At 33.5% G+C, this 20458-nt stretch overlaps 2 protein-coding genes across 2 annotated transcripts in view; one reads left to right on the top strand and one right to left on the bottom strand.

The window, feature by feature from the left end:
• Nucleotides 1-20458, bottom strand: part of LOC134855274 (integrator complex subunit 12-like) — a 313709-nt gene that overhangs the window by 156659 nt on the left and 136592 nt on the right. The gene's annotated exons all lie outside the window — the stretch shown is intronic.
• On the top strand, nucleotides 898-17880 carry LOC134855635 (uncharacterized). Its single transcript, XM_063872198.1, has 5 exons — nucleotides 898-1085; nucleotides 2094-2187; nucleotides 9253-9401; nucleotides 10780-10904; nucleotides 17598-17880. The coding sequence occupies exons 1-5, from the start codon at nucleotides 1037-1039 to the stop codon at nucleotides 17856-17858; spliced, it is 678 nt and encodes a 225-aa protein (XP_063728268.1). The 5' UTR covers nucleotides 898-1036; the 3' UTR covers nucleotides 17859-17880.

The raw sequence follows: 20458 nt of genomic DNA, 5'->3' as shown, positions 1-20458 counted from the left end.
AAATACTTGAAGTCCTTAAGAACTTTTTTTGCTATAAGCTCCCTGTTTCTATCAATAATTAAGTTTGTTATCGCTAAAAAATCTCTGTAAATGAGACACTGAAGTCAATTATTAGTAATGGGTGGTCAATGCCAATCGATCTCTGAATTGGATCACAAAAAATGATTCGACAAAAACAAACTAAAAAAAGTTCAAAAAAAGGGTTCCTGACTCGTTAAAGGAAACTTTGCTCCAGTTCACCTTCAATTCACTATTATGCCAAATGACGTTCATTTTATCAAATTGACAGCAAAATTTTACGCTAGTTTTCCTGGTTATTTTCAGAGATAATAAAGAATCTTCAAAAAATCTTGAAGAATCTTTAATATCTTGCAAAAATTTCTCAAAAATTTCAAAACAGTGAGCCTCGGAGCCATCATACAATTTCATGAGGCTCTAGTCATGTTTTTTTTAACTTTTGAAGCTTTATGAAACCCATAGAACTTTTGGGTAAGTTTTCAAGATTCTTCAAGATCTTGACAAGATTTTCAGAATGACTAGACCTGCGAAGCTCTGAGCCATCGATAACCAAGCGCTAACTAATCTGTGATAAACTAAAAAATTTCCCAGCACAGAAACAAAGCTATATCCTTGCTCACTCAGCGCTAAAAGACATTTCATTTTCCAGCAAAACATTAATAAATAATTGCGAATTCATCCCAAAGCAACCAAAAATACAAAGAATTGATGACCATTTTTAACTAAACATTAGATAAAAGTTAAATCCATATTAAAACCAAATTTGCAAAATTTCAGCTATTATTATCAACGAAAGCTCGACACCGGTATAAATTTGCTTAATCAGCTGTTCAGTATTGTTCATGCTACTAAACCATTTATCTGTTTTTGACAGAGAACCGCTGAGCAAGATATAACAGCATAATAGATGTTTATTTAAATTTCGTTTGACATTTACCTGAGTTTCTTAAATTTCGCCTGTTTATTATCCCAAGGTTGAAAATTGCAAAAGCTGATTTCGAAAAGTAATTTTTCAAATATGATGCAGTTTATTCGACCAAACTTGATCTTTCTTTTCCTTTTTTACCGTGAGTTATATTAGAAACCATTCTGTTTGATTATTAGAAACCATTCTGTTTGATTATTAGAAACCATTCTGTTTTTTTTTGAGTCGGAGTTTAAAAATATCTCCCACAGTTGTGTTTTCATGATTAGGCGACAAACAAAAACCTATGTTTTGGGATACTTTGAGGCATGTTTGCCGGTTTTTTCAGTTTTTTTTTCGAAGTTGCTTTAGAGTTTGAGCTAGCTCGAATCTTAGGATGTCTGGGAGGTTTTGGGAGGTCACGGAAAAAGGTTTCCAGTGTGAACATTTTTTTCCGAGGAGCTCTTACTCATTAACCACATGAAAGAAAAAAATCCAAAAAATGTTGATTTTTTATGTACTGCTTAAGTTGAATAAAATCATCAATTTATTCAATTTCAAATTTAATTAAAAATATGTAATTGCAGATATTGGTTTTTTTTGTGGACAATATTTTTCAAGCGCCCGTTCTTTTTTTAAATTAAATTTTCAGAAGTATTTTGAACAAAATAGGAGCTGAAAACATGGGAAAAGTTGGAAACTTCTTTTATCAGGTTCTTTGGTTTTCTCGACTTATAAAAGCAAATCATTTTGTAATGAATTTGCTCTTATCCTGGTTAGTTGAGTGCATCACGACTCACATTATCACACTAATAGGAAAAATTTTAAATAGTGAGTTTCATGAAAAAAAAATTTTAGACGGCTGGAGCAGCATTTTACCCCACGAATCGAAGGGACGTCAAACTGACTCGGAAGTTAATTTTTCAAAGCGAAGCACATCGCTTAGGTGCCTCAATTCAAAATCAGCTGATACGTCAGATCTTAATTATATGTTTATGTGCCCAGTAGATTGTTAGAAAAATCTAGCCATTTATTTCAGCAAGGAAAGTTTTACACATTGTGGTGCAGGTGGTGCAGTTTTTGAAAAACTTTGGATTGCAAAAACTGCACCACCTAGTGGAAGGAATAAAATTAACATTTCTACATGGTGCTCAACGTTACTTTGTTTCAGCCTTCATAATTGACGATGCCTCGTCTTACGAGTCTTTCGAGTTCATTTTGCCAGATCCCAAATCAGAAAAGGGAGCTGAATGTCGCAATTTAAAGTAAGAAAATTTTCAGTTTTTTTTGCAATCACCATATCAAGGTAGTCGACCTAGAATTTGTTTTTAAAAACCGTCAAAAGACAGGTTGATTCTTTTTGTTATATTACGTTAACGTCAAAATTTTAAAAAGAAAATCTGATGGGGTAGTTTACTATAGGATGTCGAGAGTTTTTACTGTAGAAACCAAAACCGACAAGTAATTTTGCATTTTTGATTTTATGACAAAACTTTGATTAGACCCGATATTGATAAAATATGACTATTAGTCCTGGATCCAGGATAGTTTCTGTAGAAAATTAGCTGTAAAAAATCCCCATATTTATTCTTTTTTTTTAAAAAAAAACTTCGTATGTTCGTCGCAAAAAAATACAGTTTTCGAAGGTTTAATCAAAGATATGGCTCAATTAGAAGGTTCAACAACTTCAAAAGTACGAAAGCAGAAAACTACTATGAATCTACTATTTCAATGTAATTTAAAAACGTGAACTCAACATGGCGGTCAAAATTGGGCAAGGTCACGTCAAGTTTTAGGCCCAAGAAACGCCTGTGAAAGTTGATCCAGCCACGCCTCAACATTTCAGAGTGAAAAACAGTACATAAGCAAAGATAATGGCGGCGTTAGGACCCATCCCGAGGCGTCGATTTTAATTTCTGGTTTAGCACCGTAACCGCACTGCCATTAGAATTATATATGAGCGATAATTTTTGAAATGTTCAAGTGGTACTATAATTTCTTATGTGTTAATTTCATTCGTGTAATCCTCCACCCAAAGAGAGAATTACCGGATTGAGCTTAATAATCTTTGCCGTCGTTGAACGAAACGATACGAGCAGAGGGTTCGTAACCCTTTGGGCTAATGCTCAACTAATCACACGAGACTACCAGTCCTGAGCTTACTCCATTACTTACTCCATCAGCCAGCGTGACCATATAGCATTCGCTAGCAATTGAGCAGGGGTGCCCTTTCTGATGGCCAAAAAATTCGTCAGCGAACAGAGACGGAAAACCTGCGCAATACTGCCGAAAAAGAAAGTGATTGCAATTCTAGCAGTTCTAGATCGGTAGTGTCCAAACTCACCTGAAGTATTAGGCGGCAAACTCGCAGAAATGCAACTTAATATCGCAGTGAAGACTCACTCACAGCAGCGGAAAATTTTTCCCAATTTTCACCAGGATCTGGGGCTCGTGGTGGATTAAATTTTCCCTTCATGTAGCTGGAGGGCTGGTAGGTACTTTCTACTTTTTTAAGGAAGTTTTTGAGTAGAATTGTTTCCTCGCCAACAAAAATCATCCCGGACCAAACAAGGACCGCACACCGCAGTGCGTGAAGAACAGCTCGTTGAACAATACGAAAGCTTGAATTCAAGGAGTGAAAGATTTCAATACGGAAGATGTGGGTAATGAAGCAGCCTAGCAGGAGGACTCACCAGATTTGATAGAGCTTTGCCTGATGAGCTGCGCCTGATGGTAACATGATTTTGAACAAAGTGATTGACAACAAAAACTTACAAGAATGTATGCGCAAACCCGAAACGCTCAACCTGGAAATATGACAATATCGATTTTACAGCGAAACGCAGTTGAATCAGGGAACGTAAATGATCAATGTTTAGCAGCTTCACGTGGAGCTGACGGAAGAACAACAAAGCCAGTGGATGGCGAGCATCCAAGATAACATGTAGCTTAGCGTTGAAATATGCTTGCGACATGCGCTTGACACGATCTTGTGAAACGAAACAATTTATTACGCCCAAAATCAAAGAGCAGGTCACAATCCGACTTTTGACGACTTTTGATGGAAAACCAAAACATTTTTTTTTCGGCAGTATTAAGTTCAAACGGATCTGTTATTTGACATCTTTGCTACAAAAACTTTTGTGGCGGGGTATTGATAGCAGCCAGTACAACAGACTGTGCTATAAGGATCAAAATGAGCTAAATGCGTTCCGAACGGAGAACGGTTTTGCATGATTACTTGAACTGCATACGAGTTTGACATGGTGTCAACAATACCATCAACAGACTCTCGAGTCGAAAATATTGAAGGTTTAGAAACCAATCCATTGGTCGAAGGAAAGGATTACTTTTTTCAAAAATTTTCCCCACAATTCGGCGGTTTTCTGGCTATGGTAAAATCGAGAATTGCTGCCAGCCGATCAGTAAATAGATTTGAATTTTTTTTGATATAAGACAGCGAGACGGCGATATGTCCCTGCGTGGGTAATCTAGAATGCTAAAAACTTGACTTAAAAGCTTGAGTTAACACTTCCAGTTTGAGGGTAGTCGCTCTACAGGGTACTCAAATGACTTATACTAGTAAAAAAATTGTTATGTTGATCGGTGCGACGATTCTGAACGAACTCTGAAGGCTGTATCAGCGGTACAATTTACAAGTTTTACTTTGCACTTAATCTACTGCGCTGTCATAAAACTCGATAACTTACGTCCATTTACGAAGAAACGAAACTTGGCTCAGAATAATCAAAGACAATCAGAGTGTGTAGGCGGAATCGCTGAGAACGGGCGTTTAGACGTCGTTTTTTTTTGCAAGTGATTTTACAATGAAATACCTACAACAGACATCCCTAGTCACCTACGGAAAAAGAGTATTTCAAGATCATAGCAGAGATTTTTAAAAATTATATAGCTGTTGTTGGTCAATGGAAAGTTTATATCATATATTTTCTCAAAGGATTTTTCTTGAATAAGCAGATTTATCAGACAGTTCTGAAATTTATATGCAGTTTGCCCGAGCAGCAATGAGTTTCGGGTGCTTTCACATCCTTCATTGACACCTTACTTAAGCCTTAGAACAACTACAGAACATGTGATCTGACTCAAAACGGGAGAAGTCACTGTTTCCTTTCAAAGGAGTCATGGCGTATATTGGGCTTTGTTAACTTTTTCTGTCGCAGCTGCAAAAGTTTAGCTCATGGCTTTGAAAAAAACTCTGTTTTGTTTGGTAGAGGAACAACGCATTTTTTCATGTGCATCAGACATTGCTATTCGATGAAACCCAGCAGTTTTGCGTGCTCTAAGTTACTCTTAACTTTATGGAAAGACCAAGTTTACAATTTTGTAGGTAATTTATAGACAACTTTACCTGAAAGTGGCCCTCACAAGTTTTTGATTATGAATATTTAACTTAAACATTCCAACGTGGCTAGATATTATTGAAAAACTAATGCTGTCAGAGATATGCATAGGCACAAAGACTAGATTGGAAAAAGATGCGGGAAAAACTGCAGTGTGCTTTGACAAAAAATACCCAGAAGGTGTTGAGTGCTTTTCTAAAACTTATTTTCGCTATACGCAAACTCAGCGATGGCATTTTAATCATATCGAACACTAGAGTGTTTTCAAGCTTGGCAGCTTCAAACCATCGGCTAGGGTTAACCTAGATTCGATGGCACTCCTAAAATCCTCTTATCACTCATGTCAATGTAATGTATTGCCATTGTACTATACAATAGTTTCAATTTGAGCAACAGAACTCAAAGACCGAGAGTAAAGAGTTTCTGGCTCTGCTAAGTATTTATCGTTAATGGGCTTGGAATCAATCCCTGACGCACGCTGTTAAAACCGATGAGGTACAAAAAACGGGGCACGAGAGGTGAGGCGTGATGAATGGGTCTCGGTGCAAATCATACGGTTCCCCACACGAAAAAAGATTTCAGTTCACAAAAAAGCGAATGGACTGCTGATATAGCAGGCATGATAAAATGTTCCTGCTACATCAGCAGTCTGAGCGAACGGCTTGAAAATAGCGATTTTTATGAAGGTGTTGTGGTAACAGGTGTCCACGACAAAAATGTAAATCTGGAAAAGACTATTTGAATTTTTTTTTAATTTGAGGGGACAAGAGGCGTTATGGGGCTAGCGTTTGTGTTGACTGCGAGTATATTAGAAAGCGCGTTACCCATGTTTCGCGACATGATCGGCTCCACCGAAATAGCAAATACAACCTTGACAAATTTGTACTTGGTACACAAGGACTCAAATTATGGATGCTGTTTGACCAACAACATTGCCAAATCACGAACGAAGGGCCAGCAGCAGATGGTTCAAACGGGTTTTTCAGTTGATAGACTTCTTGAGTGGATTGCTTGACAAAAAGGATGGCCAGAAACAATAGTAGGGACATCAAAATTACCCGAGGACACGCCAAGATGTTTACTCTCGTTTGCTACAGAACTACTCAAATACAACATATTATAAACATTATCAAAATGATAAATTGGAGAGCTAACGGGGGAACGAAATCAAAAAGAATTGAGTCGAACAACTTCTTACGAATATCTTTCATAGAAATTGACAAGTTCTTCGAAACTCTTTGTTCATGTGTTCAAACAAATCAAGGTTGCCAAACTGAAAAAAAAAACTGGACACAAAACCAAAAGGTTTTGCCGGAAAATCAGACCACCTAGTCTTTATGATGATTTTAGATGTACCCGGATATACTTGTGAGCGAGCTGAAAATTCTATAATTTCAAGCGAAAAACGCATGAGAAATCCTCCATTATTTAACAGCACAGTGATTTCTTGAGTGCCGAGAAAAAGTATACTTATAGCACATTTTTGTGGCTGAGCTGTTCTGTCTAACAGTTTTTGTGAACTGCCCCCCTCCCCGCCTATTTATGAACTAGTCTGCGCACACCTCTGAGCTGGTTTGTGCTTATCTCTGAACTGGATTTTGCCAACCAATAAACTGTACGGCGCAAACTTGCAAATGGACTGCACAAAACTCTGAAGTGGACTGCACAAAACTCTTAACTGGGCTGCACCAGGCTATGAACTGGACTGCATTAATACCTGAATTGGCTGCGCCTCTGAAATGGAGTTGATTGAGCACAAGATTCCTTGCAATGTCGAGTTGCTCCCAAAAAAATCTGTTTCGGATCCGATCGTGCAATGATTTTTTGGTTCAACTTTGGATGAGACCCGATAAAATTCTGTCGCATAATTCTAGATCCTGATTAGTATTCTTTAAGATGTCAGAGCTGCGGAAAGCTAGAGTGTATCAGATAAAATAACCAACCTTTTCTCTGTAATTAGTTCTGGTTACATATTCTGATTTAAAAGGACAATCATTAATGAGGTCATGGTATCAATTTTTCTGCTGACTAAATTTACAGAATGGTGGTAAAACATACCAGCTTTCAAAAAAGTTATTCGCAAATATTGCTCATTTTAAACGACTTGAAATGAACAACTGCATTAAAATGATCATGAGTCTTTCAAAAAATCTGTAAATGTGAAGGTGGTTTGATTGGAAACCACTTAGGGTAGCCGATATGCTACTTATGCTGATAGCAACTTATGCTACCAACTACTCAATTAGTGGTCAAAGTTGGCCAGGGCTGCGTCAATTCATAGACAAAAAGGACAAAAAATTGTCTGTGGGGTTTCGATTTATCCATGTCCTAACATTTTGATTGATAAGAAAAATAGCAATGCATAAAATTTAGATGAATTTTATAATTCTTTTGTGATTGAATCTATTATTATTGAACAAAAATTAGGCTACACAATCTCAAATCAATGGTTAAAATAACAATGACGGCCTTGTGAGCTATCAAAAACGTAAGTAAATCAAAAAGCTAAACTGTAGAGTCATTTTTTTCTGTAAACCAAAGTTTTAGTGATTGGAATATTTTTGCATTTTAAGTTTAAAGATACAGGGGCACAAAAAACCTTGAAAAATGATTTCTAAACTCATATTGATTTCTTGTTTTGTTTTCTCTCAACATCCTGAGCTCGTTATCAGCTGAAGCTGAAAATTTTTTTCTCCGAACAAAAAAAAAATCTGCCAACAAACTTTTTACAGAAAATAAAAGAACAAAAACAAAACAAAACCTCGAAAAAGAAAAAAAGACTACTGAGCAAGGTGTTGATTTTCTTCCAACGGAAACGTTGGTTCACAGTTTCATTTTAAAAGAAAAATCAAATCATTTTATTCAGAAAGTAATCTTAGATTTAAAATTATAGTTAAAATTTAGAAAAAGATCCTTCTTACACTATAAAGTTGTTAATTTTTTGCAAATTTGAAACTTCTGTTAGAAGAGCATTAACATTTTGCTCAGAATTTTTTTGGAGAGACTCAATAATGCCAAAACAATCTCTATCAACAAAATTCGGTGTACTTTTCTGGGAAAAATCTTGTTTTTTTTTGTTGTTCGCACAAGACTTTTTCATAAAAAGCCCAAATTATTGTGAAAAAAACAATGACACCAATTGAGTGTAGAAATCATTCTTGGAGGGACTTTTTTATGTCGCCCTATTTCTTAAACTGAAGTTGAAAGGTAATCCAGAAACTAAAAATTTGGTGTTCAGAGGAACTTATTGTACAGTTGTGCTTTTTAATTTAAGAAATCTTAGATTTAAAATGTAGTGAATCATTTGTGTTTAAATTTGACTAATTTTTTGAGTCAATTTCATATGTGGTTTTGCTCGAGAAAGTTAGGGCACCATTATAAGCTAGAAAGCTGTTTTTTCTCTAGCAATAGTTTTTTTCCAGTGTCCTTTTCAGTTTTCGTTTTCAATATCAATTTCAATTTTCTATTTGAAAGTGTGGCTCTCAACTTTCTCGCAAAACTATTTTTTTACGATCGTGCAAATTTAGTTTTAGTTTGGCCGAGATGAACAAGAGAATGGATGCTTCTCAAGATTGCTGCAAAAAATTATGAGACAAAACTGTGTTTTTTTTTCTGAGTTCGTTGCAAATTACTCAACAAGTTTTTTTTTCATCTATCTTTCTTTATTCTTTTGTTTTCCCTGGACGTTTTCCCTGATTCCACAGTTTTCTACACAAAACACACCATACACACAACATACACACACATACGCCCAGCAAATGTGCATCTGATGAAGGAACAGTTTGGCATCGTAACGGAAATTCAAATCTGCTTTCAATCAAAATAAGTCTAATACTTTGCAGCAGGATTGAAAAAAAACACATAGTCTGCAAGTCATCGAGCTCTCCAGTGCTGTTTTGTTGAGAAAGTAGATCTGAGATCAGCTGATTTTCTTACTCCTACCACTCCTCAATTATTACCTTATTTTAGCATCTACTTCTGCATGACTCGATTTGTGACTTCGAGTGTCAACAGTTCTCGTGTTGCTCTGTGGAATGACACAATAGAGATTGAGGTGCTAAGTCGATACAACTACAGAAGCATTAATTGGTACTCATTCGATGAATCTGAGAACACAGGTAACACCTCAGTCTCTCAGAACCTCAGTCATCATCATTCCAAAAGAAAAATCTCACTTTTTAGAAGCTTATCTACCAGAAACTCTTAGTCTCAATTTTTCGATTTCTGAAAGATAATGAAACAATTCTGCTTTCAAACTAAAACATGAATAATGGTGTTCAAATCAATTCATAATTAAGTTATTTTAAGTAATTTACTTTGCGTGGAAAATTGAGATAATCAGTTTTTTTGTAAGAATTAATCAAAAAGAAAACTTGACTAGTTCCATTATGAAACGCAAAAAATTTTTCTCGATGCGATTATGCGATACAGTTTTACAATGGCTCTTTGTTAACTACAGAAGCATTAATTGGTACTCATTCGATGAATCTGAGAACACAGGTAACACCTCAGTCTCTCAGAACCTCAGTCATCATCATTCCGAAAGAAAAATCTCACTTTTTAGAAGCTTATCTACCAGAAACTCTTAGTCTCAATTTTTCGATTTCTGAAAGATAATGAAACAATTCTGCTTTCAAACTAAAACATGAATAATGGTGTTCAAATCAATTCATAATTAAGTTATTTTAAGTAATTTACTTTGCGTGGAAAATTGAGATAATCAGTTTTTTTGTAAGAATTAATCAAAAAGAAAACTTGACTAGTTCCATTATGAAACGCAAAAAATTTTTCTCGATGCGATTATGCGATACAGTTTTACAATGGCTCTTTGTTGTCTTGAAATACAAAACCTTTTAAAGTTTAAAAAAATTTAAAATTAACGTGGATTTGGAAATTTTAAAATGGCTTATTTGGAACAATAGTAGCAGGCTTTTATTGATTTCTATGTGCTATAGGACGTGTTAGTGACAAAATAATCAAAAAATGAATGAATTGAGACAAGCAATGCTGTTGTAAACGAAGTGTTGAAAAGAACAAAAGTTAACATTTCAGAGCTGAGAGTGTAAAAAATTCGGTTTCCACATTTGGTATAGCGAGTAGAAAAGCATTCTGAAAGTTCAGGGCAGTCTGTTTTTTGGCGATTTGTTTTTATCCTCGACCGGTTGTGAGCTTTTGAGTTTTCGAGTTTTCGATGTTATTTTGGTTTTAAACAAAATTTGATTCCTGATTAGATTTCAAGTATAGAATAAATGAATGAAACTTAAGAAATTATACATACAAAAAGATTCAAACGATGTATTAAGATAGTTTTTTCAGAAAATTGAAATTGAATGGCGGTGTCTAGTTTTTTTGGGTTTTTAAAAAAAATACATTCATATAGGTTCTGGTTAAGAAACAAAAACCAGAGAAAATTGATTTTTTATTTACATTGAGTTGATATCTAGCATCTGCAATAAAAAACAAGTTACTGCAATTTTTCAGTTTGTTTGTTTTCAGCATGCTGCAAATTTCAGATCCGAACCTATGAAATGTTTGGTCAGGACCATGGAATATCTCCTCAAGACTACATGAACAAAATGACAGATTTTTCTAGCGATGGAAAACTCTTACGACACCTCAAGGTAAGTCCGCATATCTTTTAGCGCCGAGAATGGCTGGTTCTTGAACGTTAGGCACTAATATCTTAATAATTTGCCTTATACAAATAGCGACTTGTTTAATTATTTTTATAGATATTCAAATTACGGCGTTACGCTCAATACTTTTGCTGAAAATTTTAATCAAAAACTTTTCAAGAAAAAAGAGTGAAGAAACGTGAATGTTGATTGTGACACCTTTGTCCAACCTGCTAGATCGAGATATGATTACCCGAGTTGACAAATACGATTATCATACATTTCCATACTATGGGAAAAATATTATCAATCACTTCTTTAGATTCAAAAACTTGTACGAAAGAAGCAATTCCGCCTTATGGAATCTTAAGAGAAACACTTTTTCCATACGATCGTAATGTATGACAAGCATGTTTCCATTATACGTTTCATGTTTTACCCTGATACCAAAATACTTAGTTTTCACCAAAATGAGAACCAATAGGTTAAACAGCATTGAGGTTGTAATTTTATTTAGGTTTTGATAGATACCAAGTAAGTTAAGCAAATGAGTTATACTTAAATTTATTACAAAAACACAGCAATCACAGAGAACGAAGACAGGTCACGGACTAGGTTATAAGCAAAAGTTTGAAAGTTTTGAAAGCAAAATTTTTTTGGGGCACACTTTTTTTCATAAAGCTGGTTTAGCGACTAAAATGAGAACCAAGACATTTTTTCCTCAATTTTTTTTTAAATTGAAAAAAAAAAATGCTTCTGCAGTTTTTATAAATTAAAACGGTATGGTAAGTTTTTTTTTGTTTTTTGTTTGTCATGAAAATCAAAATTATGATGACCAAAATGATCTCATTGAAAAAAAACTGAATGTAAGGTCAGTTAAATTTACCCAAGAAGCTTTTTGGAAAATTTTTTGAAAAAACCATTTTATTGGAAAAGGCTTATTGCACAAATTTCATATGAGAATTTTTGAAACACATTTTTTATAGAATCCATCCATGGAATTGTATGAAATTGTATTCAACCAGTTTTGTATGGAATTATGTAATAATCACTTTTGTACAGAAACAGTTCAAGATCTAATAACAATGGTTCAGTTTATATGACCCTCAAAAGAGGTTTTTTTAAAATATATTTATTTTTGAAGTTTTACGAGTTTACGAGTTCAAAATTTTCTCTGGATAGGTTTGGTGTCTGTATGTTCCTGGATTTCAGAAACAAGACTTTAAACATGATTCAAAATGAAGGTAGATTCCTTGTACAAAATGTCCATGAATTCCACGTACAAAAACCTCTAACGTAAGTTTTGTCACCACATTGATTTTGTTGAGGATTCCGCAAAGAGCGAATATAGATAGTGGTTCCGGTTTCCGCAAATGTAAGCGGAATCCGCAAATGTAGGTGGATTCCGCAAACTTATGCGGATTCCGCTTACAGTTTGCGGAATCCGCTTCCAATTTGCGGATTTCACTTACAGTTGCGGATTTCGTGACAGCTTATTTTACTAAACACAGATATTACTATTTGCTCCTGGATTCTACTAACTAGTTCATTTTGTTGCGAATTCCTCAAAGTTGCCATTTTTGGAGCGATTTTGAGCGTAACGTAAAATTTGTTGACATTTTAGTTTGTCGCAGGTTCTGCAACGAGCAAGTATAGCTATATATCCAGATTCCGAAATTTGATATTGAAAAGGTGTTAATTCTTGTAGTGTTTGAGATATGAAATGCGTTCGTTCTCTCAATATTTGAGATCGGAATGTTGTTCATTCTTTCAGACTTTGAAATTCAGCTGGTGAGTTCAAAGTATTGTTTGTATTAGAGAATGAACTTTTGAACAGTCTTGCTGATGACCGAGAAAAAAGATTTCTTTACAAAAGTAATTTTAAGTAACTTTAAGAGTTCCGCTAACAATTTGCGGGTTCGGCTTAAAATTTGCTAACTTAATTTATTATTCAATTTTATTTTATTACATTTAAGCTTTTCATTTTATTACTCGTCCATAGACCTTAAGAGGCAGTCGCAAAACTCAGGGTTTCGCCCTGATACGAGCAGTCTTGTTATTATTATCATTATTATGATTGTCATTAGGATTATTATAAAATTTTTTATTATTTTTATGATTATTTTTATGATTATAACTACAAAGATTCTTGCATCTCTGACTGAAACCAAATCAATTGCATCATGAGCTACTTCAACAAAAGCGACTTTTGCAGTTCTTTTTTTTCAAAAATTGATTTTGTCATTCAGTCGAACACATCTCTAGAAAAGCTTTGCATGATGGATTGTTGGTGGCACGTTAGTTACATATGAATCCAACCGGAGACTGCTTAAATTTTTACGCTCATAGAAAGAAGCCAATGTGTATTTGTGATATTTGAGAAATTTTAGTTATGATAAAAAAAATTTGAAACACTTTTCTATATTATTAGAATTTAATTTAAATGGAAACTCAAAAAAAAACAGAAATTTAGTACCGCTAATTATAATAATTTTATTCGAAAGATGGGAAAATTTTAAGCAACATCTGCAAATCTAGAAGATTTTGGAAATCATAATCACCAATAAATGTTATATTGGATGAGGAAAAGCAAAACCTTTCAAGAAAAAAGCTCGGAGAGAAAAAGATTTGGTTTTGTGTATATTTTTCCAAATTTCAATACAATGAAAAATTGTTTTAGAAAAAATGAGTGAACTCTGCCTCTTTAAAGTAGTATACAAATTAAAAGAATCAAATAACCTATCAATACTCTATTTATCCATTGAAATAAAAAATGACTTTCCTCAATAACTTTTTTATTACAACGCATAAACTTCGAATACATCCGAATTGAAACCTATATCAAAAGAAAATCAGGAACGCTAAATGATCAAAATACTCTTTTAGTAGATTTAAGTTTTATCACTCTAGTATTTTCATTGAAATAATAAAACACTAATCCGCATTAATTTTTATATTACAACGCATAAATTTCGAATCATCCGACTTGAAAAATATACCAAAAGGAAACTGTTTTAGTATACTCAAATTTTATCACTGTAGTATTTCCAATTTGCAAAGCAAATGACAGAGTTATTTTTTGTGGTTTCTGACATTTTAGCTCGGGGTGGTTTCTGAAATTTTTGCTCGTGGTAAATTTTTTTGCTCTAGATAAATTTTGTGCTCGGGGTGGTTTCTTTCAAAAAAAAATCAAGGCTCCCTCAAAAAACGTTTCTACTACTTTGAGTGGTACGGGAAAAGTATTATTTTTTGATATAAAAAAATTCAGAATTTTTAACCAAAAATAATCCAGGCTTTTTATGATACTTCCGTAAAATTTCGAGCCGAAAGTTTTGACACAATATTTAAGATACCTCGTAGGAGTAACGGCTAAAAGAAAAACTGCGATACTTTTCTGTTTTAATGTAATTGATCTTTGCTTCAAAAAACGGTTCAGTTGAAGATTTCTTGAGTTTCATCCAATATTTCAAATGATTTAGAGTATCAGTTTCAAAACTGCTGATAGGGTTATCCAAACATTTATGGAAACCGTCTGATTTTCATGAATTGTACAGTTGGGCAATACTTTGAAAAACCTCCTTTTTTAGATTTACTGTGTTTTCTAAGCATGTGTATTATGTGCAAGCGTATTACGAGCGAAATATTAAACGCTTTTAGTTGAGCAAACGGTGGTAAATCTAACAGAAGAGTGAGCCACGATCAAAGTGGGTCCAAGTTATTAACAAACTATCAACAACTGTGTACCAGATTTCGTGCTAGATTGTTGCTTATATGAATTTACAAAACAAATCTGATTTGTATGGGAGCTCACTATATAAACGGGGCGTTCTGGCGTAATTTTGTTCTCTCATTCGATTCAGACATGTATTTTAAACATTCAAAATTTGTCTAACTAGATAATATTTGGAAACAATTTTTTATTGTTCCGACTTTCATATCGAAAGTAACGGAATAATTGTGCTCGGGGTGGGTTTTTTTCTTCTGACAAATTTTGACTTTTCAACTAGCCATTTTTGCCAAAACTTTAACAAATCATTCGAAAGGAATTGTTGTCATGAGCTTGAATTTGAAAAGATATTTTACCTGTGATTTTTTTTCGGGAAGTTATGAAGGTTTAAAGATTGTCTTTTTGGCCAATTTGGGACAAATAATATGAAATATAGTTCGCACAGTTAACGCGTAAGCGGAGATTTAATCCGTCTTAGAAATCACTCCAAATTGGCTCAGGGAAGCTTATATGTCATAATTGATTTGTTAATAGGAGCAAATTATATCACTTTGTTTTTAATATGGCGCATGGGGGATGATTTTCACAAAAAATTTCAAACATTATTTTTTTTTTCCATTTTTTTATTACATTCACTTTTTCATATTAATACTGGTCCATAGACCTTAGGAGGCAGTCGGAAGATTCGGAACTTTGCCTTGATACGAACAGTTTTGCTATTTTTCTTCTTATTATTTTTATTAATATTATTATGATTATTATGATTATGATTGTTATTATTATTAAAAGTAACTACGAGGCTTCTTGCATCTGTGAGTGCACCTAAATCAATTGCATCATAAGCAACTTCAACAAAAGCAGATCATCGCAGCTCATTCCCCCCCCCCAAAAAAAAATTAACTTTATCATTCGGTCAAACAGATTTTTAGATACCAAGGTGACTCAAAAAATTATTGCATGCAAGAAATAAGCACAATAAGCACAATTTCAAGCGCGATCATGAAAATAGAGAAAAATTTTCCTTGATGGATTGTTGGTGACAAGTTTTTTACATATGATTCCAAGCGGAGACTGCTGAAAATGTTTGGCTCATAGCAAGAGACCAAAGGGTATTTGTGCAATTTGAAAAACTTTAGTTATGATAAAAAATTTTGAAACATTTTTTCTATTTTTACATTTGAAATTAATTGGAAGCTCAAAAAAATAAGAACTGTAGTTAAAATTATAAATGTTTGTAATTAGTATAAATTCATTCAAAAGATTCAAAATGTTAAACAACATCTGCAAAACTAAAAGATTTTAGAAGGCATAAACACCAATAAATGTTATTTTGGATGATGAAAAGCAAAATCTTTCCAGAAAAAAACTCGGAATAAAAAAATTTTTTGTTTGTATATATTTTTCCAAATTTCAATTCAACGCAAAATTGTTTTAAGAAAATGATTGAACTATGCCTCTTTAAAGTCGAATACAATTTAAAAGAATCAATTATCCTATCAATACTCTATTTATCCATTGAAATAAACAATGACTAGTCTTCAATAACTTTTTTATTACAACGCATAAACTTCGAATACATCCGAATTGAAACCTATATAAAAAGAAAATCAGGAATGCTAAATGATCCAAAAACTCTTTTAGTAGATTTAAGTTTTATCACTCTAGATTTCCGATTTGCAAAGCAAATGACAGAATTAATTTTTGTGCTCGGGTTGGTTTCTGCCAATTGAGCTCGGGGTAATATTTTTGCTCGAGGTAAATTTTGTGCTCGGGGTGCTTTCTGTCAAAAAAAATCAAAGCTCCTTCAAAAAATAATTTTTCTACTACTATGACTGGTACGGGAATTAGATTTCTTTTTGATTTACAAAAAATCAGAATTTCTGACCGAAAATGATCCAGTTTTTTTTTGCATTTTTCTTTAAATTTTGAGCCGAACACAATATTCAAGATACCTGATGGGAGTAACGACTAATTGAAAGAATTGCGATATTTTTTAGTTTGAAAGAAATTGATCTTTGTTTCAAAAAACAGCTCAATTGAAGATATCTTGAGTTTCATCCAATCTTTTAAATGATTTTAGAGTCGCAATTTTAAAGCTGCTGATAGGGTTATCCAAATGTTTATGTAATTCAACGTCTTTGAAACGCATAAATTATAAAATACTTAGAAGCAAAAAGAGAAAAAAAAATGAGAAACACAATCGGTTATAAACGATTTAAATTCGAAAAAATGAAAGTTTTTTCTAAAAGAATGATTTAATAGAAATTTAATCCCATTCACTAAAAATTTAACTTTGGTGCGGAATGATGACCACATTAGAATTGATTTCGAATTTCATGGAGACAGATCACAAAATTTGCGTATAATTGATTTTCAACTTTTTTTATTCAGTTAAAATGTTTTCATATACAATTTTTTTTGTTGGTAGGTAATGATCTTTTGCCTGAACAAGGCTTTTAAAATGCGTCTTTAAATTACGCCTTTGAAGGGTCTTAAATTGCTGCAAAACGGAGTTTTTTTGATTAAACAGTCCAAGGATGGAAAATATATTTCAAGTGAAAACTGAAAAGCGATTACTCACTTCTAATTGCACAGTACAACAGTGCCGAAGTACAAGGGTCGGAAAAAAGTAGTTCAAAAACTTGAGCTAATTTCAACATATCAATTGCGGCAATCAAAAATTAAACGGTGATCAAAGACGTTGAGCGAGAAAATTTGCAACACAGACGTTTTAGCGCCAAATGAATTGTTTATAGCGTGATTTTTTTTGTTGAGAAAACGCTTTTAAATTCAACTAAATTTTCACGGCCTTTTTCGGCACTGTTGCACTTCGGCACTGTGAACACCCCCTTTTGATTTGTTGATATCATTCAAATAGCAATTCTAGCCATAATTTTTTGCTTAAACATTAATATCTTTGTTTGATTTGGGCAGTAAATCTATTAAAACTTGAAACCCTTTGTATGTTTTAGGTCCGTTACGACGACTATCTTTGCGCGAACGTCATCATTGGAATAAGTTATGGCACCATACGTCACAAAATTACAGTATTTGGAGGTCACCCAGATGCTACTTTCATTGTTCCGTTACCTTATGTAGGACATCATGTGATAACATTCGAAAGGAGCTTACTGAAAGATACGCTGACCTTTGATTGGTTCAAGCTGAATGTGTTCTGCCCTGGGCAACCATGGATTTGTATGAAGTATCCCGTGATAGCGCAGCAAATCTGATAATCTTGTGTTTTTTTAATTGAACGACACAAAAAACTCAAACCTTTTAAGCATTAATCAAGGACAAAAACAAATTAAGAACAAGTATTGTCAGTTGATGTGCAATTAGCCCAGCACGCGCGGAAAAAAATCATGTAAAGTTTTTTTTTCAGTTTTTTAATTGGCGTTTTCTTTTCGCGTGTGATGTGATGAAACAATCAAAAGAAAAACTAAATTTTGTAACCGTCACAGTAAAAAAAAATAGGGCACTGAAAAACTACTAGAACAAAACCGAAAACATCAAAATATCCTTTTTTTGTAATTTTTTTTGGAATTTCAAATGGTTATTCAAAAAATGGCGCTAAAATTTTTAATTAGAGGCAAAAAATAAAGTATCAAGACTTATTCTTCTTTAGAAAACATGCTTTGATCGCATGACATTGGACATGAGGATATTTTTTGAAAAATTTTAATCTTGGTTAAATCACGCTTGAAAAAATTTTTATGATAAACTAATTGACCCAGCCTAATTAGTAATTACAGTGTGTGATTCTGCGTTATAAACTAAACGTAGAAAAACCGAAAACACACCCGAATTCAAACTTCCTCCCAATTTTCAATGGTCAGAACAACAAAATTTCAAAGTTTCTAATTTAAAAAATTAATAAATAGTTGAAATCCTTTTTTTGAAGAAAGTAACGCATCAAATTAGCCTTTTGATTTTTTTAACCAAACAACTTGGCAATCAAAATAACGTTTTCCACAGAAATTTTTGTACCGACAGAAGAAAACATCGAATCCTCAAAATCAAAAAAACTTCCGATAGTGGAGATAAAAAGAGGCATGTTTAGACTTGTTTCCAAAAGTTTAGGAACTATTTAATGCAATTTTTTTTTAAAATGTCATAGAAATTAGTGCGTTTGTTGAAAAAGGTGATGAAATTTTGTGCTTGTTCTTTGAGCACATTTATTTAAGTTTATTTCTTATTCCTGAGAAACCAGATAATTTTAATTAAAAATTCAAGAAAATGTTTCGCTCTGCCTGAAAGATATTAAATACCAATGCTCAAATTTAACCTTGGTGTTTTATCTCGATTGAGCTGACTAGACAGTGATAATGACAAAGCTCATTTATGCCAGAAAAAAATGATTTGGAATAATTTGCAAAATTGCGTCCGAAGTATCATTTAGAGACTGGTTACTTCGTTTTAAATTATGTTCCTGTTTAGAAATGATTTAAAATACATCAAAACTGCCATCAAACTTTTGGACATAGTACAATAGCGTAGCGGAACTTGGTGCCACTGGCGTTACTTCTTGAGTTGGGCCAAGGAAAGTTATTTAGTGGAAGTTGATTAGTCCTTCTTAATGGGTAAGAACAAATAGTTTAAGTAAGGCGAAGTATTCCGCACTGACGATTCTTGAGGCTGATCTGAGGTACAATACTTAGATATGTTTGCCTCAGATCTGTTTCAATGACTTTCAGTGCGGAATTTTCCGCTACGCTTAAATAAAATGCTGCGCCTAAATGTCTATGTCGCAAATTATTACACTCATTGTTTAAGATCTCATGTTTTGGAGTTAGGTGAAGAAAAGCTCGGGGAAACCGGGGAAAATTTTTGTGCAACTATTTGACTGTTTTAAGAACTCTGTCTCGAGGTTTCGCGTTATAAGACACAAAAAAGTTTCGTGTTATAAGACACAAAAAACAGTGTACATTCACACGATTTATCGGTACATGGAGAAAACACGTTTTTCTAGACATTTATTTGACTTCTGTCGTATTTGTTACCAATTAATGCATATTTTACTTGATCTAAAGGAATAGAAAATTTAAACTTAAAACTTTTATCCTCACGAAAATGTGTTTGTCGCTTTTTTGAGTAGGTTTCCATGTTGTTTTCGTCTTCATGCCTTTTGTTGTTCATATTTTATAGGAAGCCCGGGTCGAGATCCCGCTCAAAAACCGCTCAAGATATGAGCGGTTTTTCAGCAAGATTTGAGCGGTTTGGGCGGTTTGGGCGGTTTGGGCGGTTTTTTTTGGAAAAACCGCTCAAACCGCTCAAATCTTGATTAAAAAACCGCTCAAAAACCGCCCATTTCTTGCGGTGATTTTTGAACGGTTTTTCAAGCAAGATTTGAGCGGTTTTTGAGCGGTCTTATAAAAAAAACCGATTAAAACCAACAAAAAGGCCTGGAAAAATTGTGCTTGCTTTCTATACTGATTTGAATAGAGTTTTTATACTGAAAAGTTCAGAAGTTCTGAGGAAAAGCATTTCTTCAATTTTGTGAAGCCTCGATGATTTGCTAACTGCAGGTTTGGCCAACATACATACTTAACTTCATACATACAAACACACATACATACATACATACACACCAACATACATACATACATACATACAAACATACAATCACACATACATACATACATACATACATACATACATACATACATACATACATACATACATACATACATACATACATACATACATCCATTATACATACATACATATATACATGCATATACACATATATACATGCATACATACATAAAACATACAAATATACATACATACATACATACATACATACATACATACATAAATACATACATAC

This window comes from Symsagittifera roscoffensis, chromosome 10, assembly GCF_963678635.1.
Source record: "Symsagittifera roscoffensis chromosome 10, txSymRosc1.1, whole genome shotgun sequence".
In the NCBI taxonomy this organism is placed as follows: domain Eukaryota; kingdom Metazoa; phylum Xenacoelomorpha; order Acoela; family Convolutidae; genus Symsagittifera; species Symsagittifera roscoffensis.
Note: the sequence above shows the minus strand (reverse complement) of the source record. Positions and strands in the feature narration are given on the sequence as shown.

Coding starts and splice junctions, on each gene's coding strand:
- LOC134855635 (XM_063872198.1), top strand. CDS start 1,037: ATGATGCAGTTTATTCGACCAAACTTGATCTTTCTTTTCCTTTTTTAC. Junction 1,086..2,093: donor CTTTCTTTTCCTTTTTTACC/GTGAGTTATATT, acceptor ACTTTGTTTCAG/CCTTCATAATTGACGATGCC. Junction 10,905..17,597: donor AACTCTTACGACACCTCAAG/GTAAGTCCGCAT, acceptor TGTATGTTTTAG/GTCCGTTACGACGACTATCT.